At 36.5% G+C, this 20,170-nt stretch overlaps 1 protein-coding gene across 5 annotated transcripts in view; it reads left to right on the top strand.

The window, feature by feature from the left end:
* Positions 1–20,170, top strand: part of kat7b (K(lysine) acetyltransferase 7b) — an 86,680-nt gene extending 66,510 nt beyond the window's left edge. For all 5 annotated transcript variants that reach the window (XM_073071674.1, XM_073071673.1, XM_073071672.1 and 2 more), the window contains 6 exons: positions 7,680–7,769; positions 10,005–10,145; positions 13,053–13,146; positions 13,978–14,124; positions 15,970–16,076; positions 18,643–20,170. In XM_073071674.1, coding sequence (XP_072927775.1) covers positions 7,680–7,769; positions 10,005–10,145; positions 13,053–13,146; positions 13,978–14,124; positions 15,970–16,076; positions 18,643–18,744 — 681 coding nt within the window. In that variant the 3' untranslated portion in view covers positions 18,745–20,170. The remainder of the gene's footprint in view (positions 1–7,679; positions 7,770–10,004; positions 10,146–13,052; positions 13,147–13,977; positions 14,125–15,969; positions 16,077–18,642) is intronic.

Genomic DNA, 20,170 nt, shown 5'->3' with positions numbered 1-20,170 from the left:
TCAGCTATACCAAAAGAAGGCAAGGATAAAATGGAATGCGGGTCATTTAGACCAATATCCGTTCTTAATGTAGATTATAGGTTATTTACCTCCATCGTGGCCAAACGATTAGAGGAGTTTCTACCCATATTAATACGTAATGATCAGACAGGTTTTATACGACAACGCCAGGCTCAAGACAATATACGAAGGACACTTCACATTATGGATCATGTACAAAAAAATAAAATCGAAGCAATAGTGATAAGTGTGGACGCTGAAAAAGCATTTGATTCAGTTAATTGGAATTTTCTTTACAGAGTTTTACATAGATTTGGTTTCCAAGACGATTATTAAAACTATACAGACACTATATGACAATCCTACTGCTAGGATTAAAATCATTGGATATTTATCAGATAGTCTTACCTTAGAAAGGGACACGAGACAGGGTTGTGCATGGTCACCACTACTCTTCGTGTTATATCTGGAACCATTAGCTCAATACATCAGACAAAATGAAGGTATCAGGGGAATTACTATTAAAGGGACAGAGCATAAATTGGCTTGTTATGCGGAAGACATTTTGATCTACCTAGGGCAACCAACATGCTCTTTACCTAACTTGATGCAATCCTTTGAACAATATGGTCAATTATCAGGATACAAGATCAACATAGATAAAACCCAATTACTTTCATATTACTATAGCCCACCAAGAGAAATTGAAAGTCGATACCCCTGGGCATGGCTCACAGTCTTTCAAATATTTGGGCATCATTATGCCAAAAGATTTGGCAAAATTATCAGAATGTAATCATCAGCCTCTATATAAAAAAATTAAGGAAGATGTGGCAAGATGGAGCCCGATTCCTTTTTTCAGTCTCAGTTCAAGGATTGAGTCTATTAAAATGAATATACTGCCCAGACTGTTATATCTCTTTCAGACTCGACCAATAGAGATTAATCAAAATCAATTCAATGAATGGAACAAGATGCTATCAAGGTATATTTGGCAGGGTAAAAGGCCTAGAGTTCGTCTCAAACTTTGCAATTAGCAAAGGAAAAGGGGGGATGGGGCTTGCCTTCTCTTAGAGATTATTATTTTGCAGCACAGTTGAGAGCTGTGATATGTTGGTGCAACCCATCATATGACGCTCAATGGAAAAACATTGAGGAGCGGGTACTTCCCATCCCCATACAAGCAATTTTGGCTGATAACAACCTGCAAAGGTACATAAATACTATTGATAACCCATGGGTGAAATTGACTCTCAAAATATGGAAAACCACTATAAAAGAATATAATCTAGAGGGAGATATTGCAATTCTTAAATGGTGTGCATATGACTCTGATTTTACACCAAATAAATTGGATGCTAGATTTAAGGACTGGACAGCTAAAGGAATAACAGTTCTTTGCAGCATATTGAAAGAAGGAACACTGATCAGTTTTGAAATGCTTAAAGAGAAACACTTATTAGAAAAACAAGATTTTTATCGGTATTTACAGATGCGACAATATGTTAATATTGCCATGTGCAGAAGTTCGCTGATGACACGGCCATAGTGGGGTGTGTCAGGAATGGACAGGAGGAGGAGTATAGGAAACTGATACAGGACTTTGTGATATGGTGCAACTCAAACTACCTGCGTCTCAATGTCACCAAGACCAAGGAGATGGTGGTGGACTTTAGGAGATCTAGGCCCCATATGGAGCCAGAGATCATTAATGGAGAACGTGTGGAGCAGGTTAAGACCTACAAGTATCTGGGAGTACAGTTAGACGAGAAGCTTGACTGGACTGCCAACACAGATGCCTTGTGCAGGAAGGCACAGAGTCGAATGTACTTCCTAAGAAGGTTGGCGTCATTTAATGTCTGCAGTGAGATGCTGAAGATGTTCTATAGGTCAGTTGTGGAGAGCGCCCTCTTCTTTGTGGTGGCGTGTTGGGGAGGAAGCATTAAGAAGAGGGATGCCTCACGTCTTAATAAGCTGGTAAGGAAGGCGGGCTCTGTCGTGGGCAAAGTACTGGAGAGTTTAACATCGGTAGCTGAGCGAAGGGCGCTGAGTAGGCTACGGTCAATTATGGATAACTCTGAACATCCTCTACATAGCACCATCCAGAGACAGAGAAGCAGTTTCAGCGACAGGTTACTATCGATGCAATGCTCCTCAGACAGGATGAAGAGGTCAATACTCCCCAATGCCATTAGGCTTTACAATTCTACCGCCAGGACTTAAGAACTTTTTAAAGCTATTATTAATGCTTTTTGAGATGGTGATTTAGATGCATATCATATTTTTTTTTACTGAGTTAAGTATTGTATGTAATTAGTTTTGCTACAGCAAGTGTATGGGACACTGGAAAAAAAAGTTGAATTTCCCCATGGGGATGAATAAAGTATCTATCTATCTATCTATCTATAAGACGCTTAAAAGTGTAATACAAGCTTGATAGAGCTCTTTAGAAAAGCATATCATTCAGATGATGGTAGTAGAATAATTTCAAGCATGTATAAGGGGTTGTCAAATCTTAAAACACATTTGACTTCATACATTAAAACAAAATGGGAGAAGGAAGGAGGGATAATTATATCTGAGGAAGAATGGACAACAATATGGAGATATCAATGGAAGTGTACCAATTCACAGAAATGGAGGGAGTTTGGATGGAAAAACTTGATAAGATATTTTATTACACCCTCTCAGAAATCCCATTATGATAGTAACCTCCCTGTTTGCTGGAGAAATTGTGGAAATCAAAATGCAAATCATTGTCATATTTTTTGGGACTGCCCTGTTATCAAAAACTATTGGAGGGGGATACACAATGCCCTACAAGACATCTTTAAATGTGAAATACCCTTGGAGAGTAAGACCATATATTTTGGATATATACCTCAAGAATGGTTGAAAAGAGATTAATATTTAATGAATATATTGTTGGTGGCTGGTAAAAAGACTTACTAGGAAATGGTTATCACAGGAGAGCCCAACTTTAAATACATGGATGGAAATTACAATGGACATTTACAAAATGGAGCAGATAACAGCATCTGTTAATCATTAGCTGGAACAATTTGATTCATACTGGGAAAAATGGTTTAACTACATAATGCCTCATAGGCCTGATTTTATTCTCACAAATCAATGAATCTGTTGTTTAAAAAAAAAATCACTCCCTACTTGTACATAGTTCTTTCCTTTTGCTTGTTTTTTCTTTCCACTCTTTCCTATAAGTGTATACCCCAGATAAATACTTTATGGAGATTTTGTGATTTATATGATATATATGTACAATGTCTGAAATGCATCTTATGGAAATGTTTGTTTGATGAACTTCAATAAAAAATAAATTACAAAAAAAAGAAACACTTAATATAAAATAAACCGAAATGTTGAAAGAACTCAGCAGATCGGGCAGCATCTGTGAAAAGAGATGGTCATCATCTTAGTCTGTGAACCTTAAGAACACAAAATGAACTGGACAGATGGAAATCCCAGCAGAGCAGAGCAAAACTTCTGAAAGGTTGTCTTTCCTGGAAGAGAAGTAGCAGTAATTCAACAGTAAATGAAAATTTAAAGAAAATAGCAAATTGGAAATGTAAAATAATAACTGAAAATGCTGAAAACACCTTGCAAGTCAGTCAGCATCTATGGAAAGAGAAACAGTCAAGTTTTGCATTTGTTCATCTGTCATAAAAAGTTTGTGTTGAATTAAACATCAGTAAAGGAAGTAGAGTTGTAATGTACGAAGTTGAACCTTAGGAATTTATTTCATTTTATATTCTGCAGAATATGAAAACGGATCAAGTGCTTCCCTGGCATGTATGACAAATAAACTCAAAGCCCGAGAAGAGTTTATTCTTTTGTAGAATATATTTCACAATTGACTGCTAGTAGAAATAAATAGAAAATTATCTTAAATACTTTCTTAAATTTTATATTAACTTGAAAATGGGTTGTGTTGGAATGAATGATGGAAGCTGAATTATTAGCAGTATTTAAAGTGGATTTGGATAAATTTTTCAGAGAGAGGAATAGAGCAGTGGTCCCCAACCACCGGGCCACGGACTGGTACCAGGCCGCAAAGCATGTGCTACCGGGCCGCGAGGGAATGATATGATTTGGTTATATGAAACGACGTGAGTCAGCTGCACCTTTCCTCATTCCCTGTTGAACTTGAATGCACGCGAGATCATCAGTCGGTTATTAACCTACAACTACTCAATGAGTAAAAAACAAACTTCTCTTGAGAGTTTCTTTGGAAGAGGTGGTAGGGGATATAAAAGGCCTAATGATGATGATAACGCAGAGACAGCTGAGGCCGAGACTGCAAAAAAAAAAGAAAGCTTCCTTCAACAGGAAATGTGACGAGTCATACATAAAATATGGCTTTAATGCAACCGGTGACTCTCACATTCCAAGCCCCCTGTGATATGTGGAGACAAGCTGTCTAATGAGGCAGTGAAGCCCTCAAAACTGCTTCGGCACCTTGAGTCCAAGCACCCTGCATTTAAAGACAAGCCTGTTGAGTTTTTTTGAGCGGAAAAAAACGTGAGCAAGTGTTGTGATGGAAAATAACTGGTTCTTTGAGTCTCAACAGTAGAGGCCTGGACACACACAGTTTTAATAATAAGGAATTTATTTACAAGGGGAAGTCGGGTCAACACAAGCAACTACAATACACAGGAAGCGGTATGGGGACAGGGTACAGTTGCACATACAAAGAACAAGGGAAAAGCACTACAACAGCTATCCCCCTTGATCTTGGATAGCTGCGGCTCCCTTACCAGGACAAACGATAGACCTTCCCAAACATAAATCAATGCACTTACCTTCAATGAGGTGGTCTGTAAGAGAGAGCGAGCCAGGGACAAGTCTCACCTATTATAGCATGGGGCTGTGCGAGATAATCCAATTAAGGTGACCAATAATTTAGGTGTGCATTGATTAGTTGGGAGGGACCAAATGTTGATTGGCATGTGGTGTGTCCTCCGACCAGCCAGGTGGCAGTGCGTCTGTCACGTGGCCGGTATCTCTGGATACAGCAAGTGGGACAGGAGCAAGTGCTGAGAGCCACCACCTCCACAAATGCTGCTGCTCTGAGAGCATCGTACTTAGTGGCTAGCCGTATTGCTAAGGCTAAGAAGCCTTTCACTGTTGAAGAATTGATTCTGCCTGCTGCCAAGGACGTGTGCCATGAACTGTTGGGAGAGCTGCAGCTAACAAGATGGCACAGGTTTCTCTTTCAGCTACCGCAGTTTCAAGGAGAATCGATGACATAGCGGAGGACATCGAAGCACAGCTTTTGGAATGGTTAACGAGTCACCATGTGACAAGGAGTGGATAGCAAAACTCGCTTATCTGTGTGACACCTTCAACCTGCTCAATGAACTCAATTTGTCACTTCAGGGGTGAATGACAACTGTCTTCTAGTTGGCAGATAAGGTGTCTGCTTTCAAAGCCAAACTGGAACTGTGGGGACAGCGAGTGGACGGGGGCATATTTGACATGTTCCCAACATTAGCTGGGATTCTGGGAGAGACTGAGACTGCACCGTCCTTCTCACAGTTGGTGCGCAATCACCTATCTTCGCCGTCAACAGAATTCAAGCGTTACTTCCCAACCGCAAATGATTCAAGACGTGTAAAGGAATGGGTCTGTGACCCATTTGTGAATGTGCCCGCTGAGTCATCCATGTCAGCGCGGGAAGAAGATCAACTCCTCGAGCTTGCAGATGACGGTGGGCTGAAAAGTATGTTTGACATCTCTGCCGGCATTCTGGATCAAAGTCGAGGCTGAATATCCTGAGATGGCCACGAAAGCACTGAAAACATTGCTTCCATTTCCAACATCATATCTCTGCGAAGTAGGGTTTTCTGCAATGAATGCAACGAAAACTAAATTGCGGAATAGACTGGACATAAGGAACCCCCTTTGAGTATTGCTGTCTCCCATCACCCCTCGATGGGACTGTCTTGCCCAGGGCTCCCACTGATTCAGCTATATTGGTGTGTTGCAATGATTTTATATGTTCAAAATATGCGCTGTGTTTAATATCCAAACGTTACTTAAAATGTTATGATGCTATTGACTTATAAGTGACATAGAATTGACTTAACACTATATTCATGCGAGTAAAATATGTGCTGTGTGTTTAATATTAAATTCATTAGATAAACCCTTTTAGAAACGAAATTGAGTGTATTATCCACTTGTAGTTGACTTATCACCTATATTCTGGTCGTGATTAACACCCCCCGGCCCCCTGTCGGCCGGTCCGCAAGAATATTATAGATAATAGTTGCAGGAGTAAGCCATTCGGCCCTTCGAGCCAGCACCGCCATTCAATGTGATCATGGCTGATCATCCACAATCAATACTCCATTCCTGCCTTCTCCCCATATCCCTTGACTCCGCTATCTTTAAGAGCTCTAACTCTTTCTTGAGAGCATCCAGAGAATTGGCCTCCACTGCCTTCTGAGGCAGAGCATTCCATAGATCCACAACTCTCTGGGTGAAAAAATTTTTCCTCAACTCCGTTCTAAATGGCCTACTCCTTATTCTTAAACTGTGGCCTCTGGTTCTGGACTCCCCAACATCGGGAACATGTTTCCTGCCTCTAGCACGTCCAATCCCTTAATAATCTTAATCTTATTGTTAATATTAAACCGGTCCGCAGTGCAAAAAAGGTTGAGGACCCCTGGAATAGAGGGTTATGGAGAAATGGCACAGAAGTGTAGTTGAGGTCAGCATAGATTTGCCATTATAGTGTTAAATGGTGAGCAGGCTTGAAGAGCCTGAGGCCTACTGCTCTTCTGTTCTTGTTTAGCTGCAAGAGTGATATAACTAGTATAACTGTTGCCTCACGATTCCAGTTACCCAGACTTAGTTCCGATCTCTTTGCTGCATTTGTGTGGGTTTTGTACACTATCCCTGTAATTACATGGATTTCTGACTACTCCAGTTTCTTCCCACCTATTAATAATGTGCAGATTGGTGTATCAGTTGTTCACCGTAAATTGCCTCCATTGTGTAGGTGAATGATGGAAATTGGTGGATGTTGATGGAGTGTAGGGAAAATTAAATAGGATTAATGTAATTTGAGTGCTTGTTGGTTGTTTGAGGAGTCTGTTCTGTGCTGTATAACTTTGCTCTTGGTTGCTCTTGCACTTGCTTCCGTGGTGTGGTCTGTCATTGAGTTTTATTTTAGTTATTTTAAAGTATCTTGACCTTTACCTGTCCTAATATTTTACCCTTGAACAAAAGGAACTTGGTTCTTGAATTTTATTTTTAAGCCTGTCATGGGGCATCGTATTTCAATTAAGTTAAAGTTGTCAGCCTTTTTCTGGATGATTTTACTACTTTTTTTATGCATCTGTCTGTAGAACTATACAGTCTTTCCACAAATACCTGTAGCTTTATGTAGCCAAATTTTGAGTAGTTTGAACACTTCTGGTGAATTGTACTCTATTCTGAAAATATTTACTTCATTCATTTTGGGAAAGTTATGTACTCTGAATATTACTGAAAATGAAAGTAGGTTTGAATCCTGGTCTCTAAACATCGAATTTCACATTGGGTTTTGTGTTAGGCAGAAAGTATTTAAAAATATAAAATTAATTCATTTCTCTCTGGAAAAATATATTATTCTGTGTCTAGCCTTAATTGCTCTTTTTTTTTATTTCTTCCAGGCAAAATGTGTATGGAAGCATCCTCCAGGGGATGAAATCTATAGAAAAGGAAATATATCGGTGTTTGAAGTGGATGGAAAGAAAAATAAGGTACTGTGCTTTTTTAAAAATAAAATGAAAGTTTCAGCAAGTGAATGATTGTGTTCATTTTACTTCATATTTGAATCTATTGAAAACTTTTTCTATCAAGTACCGTAGATTTCGCACTACAGAGCGCACCTGATTAAAAGCTACTGGCTCTAATTTTAGAAAGAAAATCAATTTTGTACTTGTACAAGCCGCACCGGATTTTAGGCCGCACCGGATTTTCGGCCGCAGGTGTCCCACGTTGTAATATGAGATATTTACACAGAAAGATATTACACGTGAGGATTTTTTAACTTTTAATTAAATCCATATGGTAACATAAACAAATACATATTGCAAATGCTTTTTTCCGAACCGTGCCTGTAACGCGGCTACTTTTAAATATACATACGTATCGGTAACACACAAATTACGTTGCGTATACTTTTTTACTGAACAACATTCCAATATCTCCTAACGACTGGTAAAAAATATATATACTGCAGCCTACCAGGAAAAGTTATTGATCGCCTTTAACTTAAAAGCAGCGTTTGCTCAGATCTAATGCCGCTCGCCCCCACCTTCCCGTTTATCGCAAACCGGTATTTCCCACAAGACGCAGCGAAACCGGGTGTGATGTCATAGCATCCCGGGATGTAGTACAGAAAACAAATATAGTTAAAACACTTCTAACTTTAACTAGAAATTACTAACAAATGAATTACTAAGCGAAAATATTATAAACTAAATAACTGCCATAAAGGCAGCACAATGCTTTTCTTCGAGTGTTTTCCATGTTGATGAGGGTGAGTACAAATGACTGATTTACAATAATTTAATTGTGAAAGTGCGCTTGATTTATCGTACAATTTCATTGGACCTCTGTGAACTACTCATCAATTTTATTGGTCTACTGTTACGAGGCAAAATGTTTTTGGCGGCATGAAAAAAAATCATGCATTAGCCGCACCGTAGTAAAGGCCGCAGTGTTCAAAGCTGTTCAAAATGTGGGAAAAAAGTAGCGGCTTATAATCCGACATCTACGGTAATATTTCAAATTATTTTACAACAACCAAGTATTAATTTCAAAAACTATTGGTAATTGATGTATACTATTTGGAGCAATCCCAGCAATTATGTATACATGTTTTGTGCTGACTGCAAATGTTGAAATTGTGCCCAAATCCTGGAGATTGATATACACCAGTATTTCTTTTCAGAGCTGATTCTTGCAGAATGCCACTATTTATTTTCAATCCATAAAAAACTATTTACCATGTTGTTCTGTAGCTAAGCCAATTTCTTATCCCTACTACTCCTCCTCCTACTCCTTTTGTGCTAGGGGCTTCAACCTTGCTTATGAGCCTATTACATGATACTTTATCAAACGATGACAAATAACTTCATTCAGCTAATTATCAACAAATCATGTTTTTGCTATATAACCTATGCACCTTCTAGTTTTACTATGTCTCAACATCCAATGAAAAACATTTTTGTTTGACTCACCTAGGGACCAGGTAATGATTTCTTTGGAATTCTGTGGGAATTCCATAGCAGCTTAATAGTTTTTAAATTTTAAGAGCAGCACCAGGCCCTTCACAAGACCAACCCAGCAACATTGTTGATGCATCTTCTTTTGGCTTTTCTGCACCGGGGGGAACAAAAACTCCAGTAATAACAACACAGCTCACAGCCTTCAGTTGTCAGATCAGATATGAATTATCACTTGATCTGTATTCCCTTTTACAACATGCATTGAAAGAAAATCACTTTTTTTTTTCTTTTAGCCCATAAACTCGCCTTTTTGCTCTTGATTGTTTGGGCAAAATGTAGTTTCAAGCCTATGATATTTTTACAGTTGAACATCTTTCTTTGAATAAACAGGAGCGGAAGTTTTCTTTGATTAGGAGCTGGTAAGAGTGTCTAAGTATTTTTCTTGTTGGAACTTTAAACCTTTCTTTCCATCCAATAAAAATTTCAAAAAATTGTTGTGTTCTCTCTTCACAACTGCTCTTTGGGCAAAGGCAAAGTCCTGTATGAAAGATTGCAAGTTTTGAATGATCTGATAATAGTAGGATCCCTGCATTTGTCTTCATTTCCTTTAACTTAAAGTGATCTGCTTTTAATTCCTCTACAGTGAACTTCCTCTAAGTAAACTTACTTATTGCTGTCTTGCTGAAGAAAGTTTTGGTCTCTTGTAGGCCTTTTTGAATTTTAAATGAAATGTTATAATGATTTTTTTTCTATTTATTCTAGATCTACTGCCAGAACCTGTGCCTTCTGGCGAAGCTATTTTTGGACCACAAGACATTATATTATGATGTAGAGCCTTTCTTGTTTTATGTGATGACAGAAGCTGATAATACAGGATGTCATCTTGTTGGATATTTCTCCAAGGTAGAGGATGTTAATAGTTTTTGTGTCTTTATTTTATCAATTTGAATGAACTTGCAGAAAATGTTGAAGACTTGGGCATACTGCTAATGAAATTTTGGATAAATAATGTGCTGGAAATTTGGTAGTGATCATGATGAGTTTGAATCTCCATATCATTATTAATGCATAAAATCATTCAAGTCTGAGACAAAACAGAAGCACCCCATAAATCATAAATTGTTCCAAATTGCTTAGTTGCTGACCTCATGAAAGTGACACCTTCAGATCAATCTCCCTATGTTTAATGAAATAAAACACATGAAATGACCTGTAATAAGTTATAATGCTACTTATGTAAATCAAGACTTCTACAGTGTATCAGCAATGCCACTTGATCTTTCTAGCATAGGGGTGCTATTGAAAATTGTTCTATTTCATTCCATTATGTACCATGTTAGTCTTGGAGATTTTCAGAATTTCTCTTTTAATGTGCATATTTTCTTGATATCCTTTTAAAATCACAATCTCGTTCACCGGCTCCCTTTATTTCTGTTTCTGTCTCATAATACAGTTCTGATTCTTTTCCATCTTTTAATTCTGTCACTGAGACTATTGGCCCTAATGTTGCTTCTGAATCCACTTTCCCTGCTGTGAGCTCATTCTCAGTAATTTAAGCAACTAAATATTTAAGAGATGGGGGTGGGGGGGGGAATCTAATCAGACAGCCATGTAATGCTTCCTTCCAGGAAATGTTTGTAAGATGTGTTGTTTCTGTGCATTATTTTAATGCCAGCCTTTCACTTAAGTTTGGTTATTGATGCAATGTTTATGGTTATACATGAATATTGATGGATCTTGGGCTGAAGAACACACTAGGTAGATTAATATTATATCGATATTAAAGCATCTGCTACCTAGATTATATAACTATCTAAAAAATGTACTATGTGGTGATTTGTGTGAGGAAATTATACTGCCTCATAACTCATTTTGTTTCTTTACTGCATCTTACCCAGCTTTCACAATAAATAATAAAATTAATCTGCAATTTGGAAGATAAGATATCCAAGCATAATAGGTTTATTTACCAAGGGAACATCTAAATAAGCATTTTGATATATTCAAATAGTTTTTAGTGTTTGTAATATTAGCATAAAATTCATAAGCAATTGAAACAACTGTCAGACCCCCTCAGGACAGTTGAGCTTAAGGATCTCTAAGAGAATTTAATTTATGTTGAATAAATCTATCCAAGCTCATTCAGAGATGTTTTTTTTTGTTGTCAGTGCATTCACAGTATCTCAGATTCATAATCAGGGGATTCATACAGAGCACATCTAACCCAGGAGACCTTGTGCAAATGGAGTAAACATTTCACATGAATGGATTCTGCACATTTTATTCAAGCCATTTGGGAAATAATAGCATGAATGTTATGCCTAAAGCCAGTATAGGCTTTGTATTCTGAAAGAATCCAGTGCATTATTTCTACTCTGTCATCACTGACAGCAAAAATAGTGGTTTATTTCAGCTTTGAAATTTCTGAAGAAAGGAATAAAGAGCAGGAAGTCCTGCTTATCATAGTTCATCCATCAATTATCTTAGTTCTGTCATTGTAACAAATGTATTTTTGTTTGAGTATCCTTCATAAATTTATTGCATTATTTTGAATACATCTGGACTGTTGTAGATCTGACAGCTTTAAGAACTCTTTCTTGAAAATGGGAAGAATGGAATGATTGCATAACTCTTGCTGTGCTGTTGGAATTATGCTGAGCTGTAGTCTTGTTTATTTTTGTGTAACTGAGTGTCTTGCTGGACATGATTTAAAAGGCAGCTAAAAGTCATCTGTGTTATGGAGCTGTAGTTATATATTGGCTAACTGGATAAAGAAGAAATTATTACTTGCAATCCAGTAGCTTTGTCATTATTAATGGCACTATTTATGTGAAAAAGTACTTATTTAGTAGCTTCAGTGGGATTTAGATTTGCATTCTCAGGATAATTGATGCAGTAAAGACATAACAAATAGTACCAGGAATAGGCCATTCAACCCTTTGTGCTGTTCTTTCATTTTATACCATTGTGGCTGCTCTTTTGCCTCAGCATTACTTTACTATGTTAAATCTATATCCATAGATTCTCCCAATATCTCAATACCAAACTATCTTGAATATAGGGAGCAACAGCCTCCATTGCTATCTTGGTTAGTGAATTCCAAAGGTTCACCACACTGAGTGAAGACATTTCTTTTCATGTTTGTACAAAATGGCTGATGCCATTCTTAAGAAAATAACTATTGTTATTGAGGTCCCAGCCAGGAGAAATGAGTCCTGCATCTACCCCGTCAAGGTTTTATCACGTTAAGGGTTATTGACTTGAAACTCTTACTCTCTCAAGCAATTCTGCCTGACCTCCTGATATCTCCAATCTCTGCTTTTGTTTCAAGGTTTTCATTTCATAAAGCTTACCATGTTTTAGGGCCGCCTTCTAACCATGCTATTTTATCAGAACGTTGCAGTTATTTTTTCAATTCATGCTAGCCTTTTTCCAGGAAGTCTTGATCTGCAACACTACAGGCATCTGGGACTACAGTTATTCTTGTGCTGAATTCAATAACCAGAAACTTGGTAGAGATGGTGTTTTTTTTTTTACCATGAGTGTGAAATACACTTTCAAAACAAGGCAAGAGCTTTAGTCGGTTCTGCTGCTCTTAAAATTTAAAAACTATTAAGCTGCCAAAAGAAAGATTCATCAATACCATATATCTGAATGAGATATTGATAAAAGGAAACAATTTTGCTGTAGTGTTGAATCATTAAATTGGTTGTTTTCACACATGTTCCCATTAACAGATTGAAGTTGGAAGAATACTGCTATGAAAATATTCAAGTAACCAGTATCTGGTGTGTTTGATTTTCATTTCAGGAGAAGAACTCATTCCTCAACTATAATGTGTCATGCATTTTGACAATGCCACAGTATATGAGACAAGGATTTGGAAAAATGCTTATTGACTTCAGTATGTATTGAAGTATAATAACAATAACTATTTGGACTATTAGTTAAATGTTCTGATTTATACTCCAATTATAGATGCATTGTTTGATGCAAAAGCATAATGTAAATCGATATTTTATCTAGCTTTGTGACTACAATGAGCACACTCACCTCTGGAGTAGGGAATAAATTGTTTAGTTGCAGGCTCAGTTCATTTCTACTATTTTCCGTTGTACCAATATGCCAATAACTGCAAGTAGTATTGAATTATTTCATGGGTTTCTTCCTAAGTTCAGTGATTTGATGTACTTCGTGCTGTATTGGTTGATTCAACCATTTTGTCCAACGAATGTTGACTCTAAAGTGGGGAAATGCTTTTTTTTTTGTTGTGTCATTAGAATATGTTGTGCAAGTTATTATAGATTGGTTGCAATATATGAGCCAGGTATTTTGGTCCTGATTTGCCCTTTCCAACCATTGCGAGATTGGAGATATACCTTTGATTTTTCTGGATGAAGTATCTGAACCATTCTCTTGTTTATTTCAAGGATGATTTTTTTTCAGTGAAATCAGAAATGAATTCAGATTATGTTTCATGTGGTAGAGGCTGACAATTCCTTAGATTGTCAAAAGTTCCACATGTTTTACGCACATACATAACAAAAATAAACTTGCTTTTAAGGATGCATGACTTTTTAATGCCAGTCATTGTTATTAAAGAACATTGATTCTTTAAATATGAGGTGGGGATTAATTACTCGTGGTACAATGCATGTGAATTTGAAAAGTACTGCACATTTTACAAAATGAATGCATCCTTTTAATTCAGTTATATTTTTCTTTCTTGAAAAAGGCTATTTGTTGTCTAAGGTAGAAGAAAAGGTTGGTTCCCCTGAGCGCCCACTGTCGGACCTGGGACTCATCAGCTACCGCAGCTATTGGAAGGAAGTGTTACTACGTTATTTGCATAACTTCCAGGGCAAAGAAATTTCTATCAAAGGTGAATATTATCTGTGGACATTTTTAAACAGGATATTGTGTTTTGTTGTTTTAGGTCTTGTTTCCTTTTTTCTGCTGAAGACAACAAAATAATTTTCTTGGTGCCTTGTGACACAACTGCCCCCATCTGGATCCATACTTAGTCCAGCAACACTGCAGATAATTGTAGTTCCTTACTTGAAATTAGCTAACTGATTTACATTGATATCAAATATGATTCATTGATTGGCCCTTTATCAATAAGGGAAACTTAGAAACTTATGAACAGGCAGTATATTTGCAATTGTTTTATTGCCTTTGTCCATTTTTTGGATGTGTTGAATTGTCTATGTTCTTCAGGAATTTTGTTTGTGTAAATCTTAAAATGTGAATGTTTTTAGAAAATATATTTGATAAAGGTAGATGTTTCATTTCAGATTAGTGAAACAGTTTTCAGTGAAGAGGCAACATCTTTGAAGATAGAAAACACTGCAGAACCTCAAATGTTTTCTGTATGATGTGAATATTTCTAGCATTTTCTGTTTTGCTTCAGATTTCAACGTCTGTAATATTTTGTTTTTGTCTCAGTGAATAGAGCTTCATGTACTGCATTCTCAAAAAACTGAACAGAAATTTGCTAATGTAAATAATCTTTTCCAATCTCTATTATTATTAATAATATTATGAACAAAATACAATTGATATATTAATAAAGGGATTACAAACATACAAATTCCCATTACACATGAAAGAATACATAAGCAATGATTACAGTATAAATGAGTTTTCCCAAAACATGGACCATACAGTATATGTATGAACAAGGTAAATCTAGGTATTTCATAATATATGATATAAAAAAAACAAAGAAGAAAAAAAATTGCAAAATTGACTAAACTACTAATCTAATAGCTAATGAAGAAAAAAAAAGAAAAACTAAAAAGGAAAAGGAAAAAAAAGGGCTGTTTATAATATCTCACAAGAATACATAATCATCAGTGTCGTCAACTCCGATCCTCTCAACATAAATAAGATTAAAGCTGGAAAATCCAATAAGCTTGAAACAGGGTCATATTACATCATATGAAAATATTGAATAAATGGTCTCCATATCTCTTCAAATTTAATAGAAGTATCGAATACATCACTTCTAATTTTTTCTAAATTTAAACATAACATAGTTTGAGAAAGCCAATGAAATATAGTCAATTAGTTAATACATCATCTATATGTGCCAAACATTCATTAATACAATTTAAGGTCGTACATAGGGCCCATATGTCCAAGGATAAATTAGCTCATTTTTATTCTTATATAAACCCTATTTGTGATAGATGTCCATTTGAAATCGCGTCTTTAACTCATATGTTTTGGTCATGTCCGCTTTTGAAAAAATATTGGAAAGATATTTTTGATATTATCTCTGCGGTATTGAACATTGATTTACAACCCCATCCTATTACCGCAATTTTTGGTTTACCAATGATGGACTCACTTCATTTATCTTCTTCCGCCTGTCGAATGATTGTATTTCTCACTTTGACGGCTAGAAGATCTATTTTGTTGAATTGGAAGGAAATTAATCCTCCCGCTAATGTAAATAATCATGCATTTAAAATACATATTCAATGCAAGTTAATTTACCTTGGCAATTTAAGTATTGAGTCAATGCAAATCCGTTTTCATTGCAGAGCACAAAGACACATCTGGAAGGTGTAGCTGCTGGCAGATGCTATTAGAGTAGCATTTTCTTTCAGCAGGTTACATTGAACTTGCACACAATCTATACAACAAGGTTTATACATAGTAAAAGTACCACTTTTATAATGCAATGATTTACTCTAATTACTAAACAATATTCTTCCAGAAATAAGTCAAGAAACAGCTGTCAATCCTGTGGACATTGTCAGCACCCTTCAGGCATTACAGATGCTGAAGTACTGGAAAGGAAAACATTTGGTTTTAAAACGGCAGGTAATTAAAGAAGTTCTGTTAATAGAATACATTCATCTTAGTTTTTTCTTATCAATTGCAATGCTGAAATATGGCATTTTTATCACTGATATTTTGATAAACAGCAGACTAAATTTTAATTGAACATAAATGATGGATATTAACAAATTTATGATTTGGTAACTCCCTCTACCTCTTCTCTGCTTCTCCTTAGAGTAAACTCTGATAGCAAATTAAGTACTTTATATTAATATTTAGTGTTAAAATGCTTATCAAGAAAGATTGAATTTGCATTTATTTTGTGCCTTTTGCAGATGCCCCAAAGTAAACACTTCATTGTAAGCAAATATAGCAGTCAATTTCCTGTAAAGAGCAGTGAGATAATGGTTTTCTGTTAAACTTTTATTTTTAATTAGATTTGTTGGCCAGGAGATCAAAAGAATGCCCCTACAGTTTTCTTAAATATTGTGTTTTGTCTAAGATTTGCTTAATTTGTTAAATGGGATGTTACGTATTCAGGCAACAATAAATATATATGAGTTAGGCAAGGGTTTTTATAACAAATAACACGTTTATTAAACACTGAAAACAAACCCCCCAAAAGTAAACAAACACTAACGTAATCGGAAAAACAGCTGCTGTGCGGCAGCTTAACAGTTCTTAAAGCGATGTTGCAAAAACAGTTCAAAATGCTCAGTCCATTTAAAAGGAGAGACTTTTTAAGGCGATTTAAATTCTCTTCCACGTCGGTTTCCTTCGATCCCCGGCGTCGAACTCTTCCCACGAAGAAATTTTATGAAACGTAACGGCTTAAAGGCACTGACCTTTTCTTCCACACTGTCCTCAATCTCCTGCTATCCCGCAGAGATTAACACGAGAACAGTCAACGAAATCCTTCCGAATGAGGATCACACAAGGTCGAAACCATTCCACCGTCGAAATTCGATTCTCCTCGATCTTTAACTCCCGAACTTTTATCTTCACTCTCCACAGTAAAGAAACTGCTGGCAATGACCTTTTAAACTTTAGGCATTAGATAAAACTTCATTTTTCAACTAAACTGCGTCATACCATTAAATCACGCAGTGGCATGAAGTCAACTTGGCAAATCCAGCCACGAACTGCCCCTCCCCACAGGGTGGGGTTCTCCTCTTATACCCTGTTTAAAAAAAAAAAAAAAATTTTTTTTTAACTGTCACATGATCTCTACTGGCGGGAAAATGATGTCACTCCACCATCACAAGACCATTACCTCAAGTCCAGTATAGCTTCAACCCCAGTCACGTGACAAGGGTACCACTGTCACGTGTCACGAGTACGTAACAGGGATCCATAATTTAAAGTTTTGTTTGAAAGGTTAATTCAGGAATGGTACTGCATGGGCTTGGGTGACCAGGTTATAGAATGATGTTGAACTCAATATTCTGATTCAGAATCCAGCCCAAAACAAACTTAGACAAAAAAAAAATCTTCAAGCAAGTAAAATATTTGGCCATTGGTTTTTGTTGCGTGCCCACTAATCCAAGTGTGAGCAATGTCTGAGGTTTGAGAAAGGTGCCTGGTATAACTGGGGAAGGGAATGGGCTCAAGCCTTGGTCTTTTTAGGTTTGGGGTGGCATCAACGACAACAGTGTTCTGTGTAATAAAGGGAGTGGGTGATGGTGTGGGGAGGAATTGCTTTACAACAGTTCCAATCTAGTATTATATTACTAAAATCTAAATCATTAATCCCCAACAATTGTGGTTCCTCAACCAAGGTGACCTGAGTTTAGCTACAGTGCTTAACAGAGAGCCTTGTCGGCTGAATGATGTATTATATGATTTGCTGCACTAATGCTAAGTTGAATTTCTAGAGTGATGCCAAAATGATAGGTTTCATATTTTATTCTGCATAATGTTAATTTTTCTAGTTTTTTTGAGCAAACCTTTAAAATGCCCAATGGAATACTATTAAGCATAGATGTCTGGTTTTAATTGCACTGCACATTGTTTACAATGTTGAAATATTGGAAAATGTAATAACAAACATTTCCCAGTAATTAACATCACTCTCAGCACCTGGGCACATCCTTGTGCACTTGATAGCTTTTTAAATATCAAACTTTAATATCAAAAGTTTTATTTTGAAGCATTTTTGAATGAACTTTAACTTAACATATTTGGGAACAGACACCAATGATATATAAACCATGGTGATAGCATGGTTGTGCCAAGGATGTTGGTGAGGTTAATCTGTTGCCTAGAATTGCCCCCCCCCAAAAAAAAAACTACTGGTCTTAGTCTTAAAACCCTGCTGGTCTTCAATTCCTTGGCCACTCTCCCTATCTCTTGCCTTGCTCTCTTCCCCAGGAGCACCAAAAGACCTGAACTGAGTCTCAAGCAGCACATTTTCAATTTGGAGAAGAGCAATATCTAGTCACTTTGTGTGCTCTAGGCTTGCTAGGCGAGAATCTTGGATGCAGATAACTGTGCAGTATACTTGATTTTCATAATAATTAATATTTTTTTGACTTGTTGCTTGCCATACAACAACCCTCTATGATAATAATTGCTGCTTCAGTTTTCACATTTTTTTGTTTCACTTTAGGATCTAATAGATGAATGGCTGGCCAAAGAAGCAAAGCGAACGAATGGAAACAAAACCATAGATTCCAGCTGTTTGAAGTGGACACCACCGAAAGGAACTTAGTTGGATATTAGCTCTATCTCAGCAAAAGGCACCTAACAGCTAGTGAATGCAAAGCAGAAGATCCAATAGCAAATCTTTAGCCTTACCTCTGTTTATCCTGCAGAGGGCATAGTAAAGCGTACTACCCCAGCAAATATAGAATTGTGCTTTTTTTCCTATTTGTTGTTTGTGGTAGCACTTCCAACAATGCAGCTTGACACATGTTAGGAGAAACAAATGGGCGTGAATTTTTTAGTTGTACAATCTGAAATGTATCAAAACAATCAGTTCTGTTTGTTTAAACGTTGGTGTTTTTAAAGTTTTCTCTGAAATGTTCAGCTTTAATGATGGAAGTAAATGATTTTTATGTCAAAGGTGAATAAATAAGAGTGGTGCAATCCCTTTTTGGATTTTGAGAGAGTGTCTGTGTCACTTCAAGTTTTTACTAGTATTTTAAATAAAAATGTTCTTAATTTGCTGTCTGTTTTAAAAGTTTGGATTGCTGTTTAAAAAATAATGGGTTTCATGAATTGGTACATTTCTGAATGGTTGGAAAACAATAATGTTCACTCCTTTCATCAACCAGAGGAGCTACATCAACATGGCTCTCACCTTCAACTGATGTACTGTAAATATCATTCAAATTTGTATGGAGGCTACTTGTCAAATTGTTTATTTTCAATTATTTGAATTGTAAAGTAAAATCATGTTTTCAAGGTGGGAACTGTACTTACTAATTTCCCCCAAAATTTGCCTTGTATCATATTACAGTAAAAAGCACAATTTAATAACTTTGTGTTCAAAACTCAAACACCTGAATAATTCGACTCTTTCAAAGCCCTTGGTAAACTGATGCAATACCAGAGTGGTCATCTTAACATCCATGGGAAGGAAAGAAAAATTGAAAGGTTGGCTATTGTTTAAAAAAAATCATGGTTCCTTACTTGAATATGTATATTAAAATCTTTAAGTAATGAAAACAAATCTTAATCCAAATGAGGGAATGCATGTTATATATGTGAAACTTTATAATGGAAAAATATTGTTACAGACAATAATACTTTGCTGGTGAAGGTATTGAATGGTTCATGATTTCAATAAAACTGGCCCATCTTACTCTTAAAAGATATAAACTTTCAAGTGAAGCTGTATTTGGTATGTAGTACGCACAGTTGTCACGTGGTGTCTTAACACTCTTTAAAAGTTATATCAGTGGCAGCTAACTTAGCTCTAAACAAAAGCTTGACATCTTTGTAAATGGAGCCTTGTTTGGTGTGAATAGAAGGGAACCTGTTTTGCCCTTTAGAATTGAACCAGGGTACGCAATTAGTCAGCTGACATTGCTGTGCCAAAGTTAGAGTTGAGGAACATTGCTTAATTACTTGTTGTACCAAATGTGATGTAATGCCTTCTGTACCTGCTTATAAATAAAGCATGTTGTACAGTG

This window comes from Hemitrygon akajei, chromosome 18, assembly GCF_048418815.1.
Source record: "Hemitrygon akajei chromosome 18, sHemAka1.3, whole genome shotgun sequence".
Classification (NCBI taxonomy): domain Eukaryota; kingdom Metazoa; phylum Chordata; class Chondrichthyes; order Myliobatiformes; family Dasyatidae; genus Hemitrygon; species Hemitrygon akajei.
Note: the sequence above shows the minus strand (reverse complement) of the source record. Positions and strands in the feature narration are given on the sequence as shown.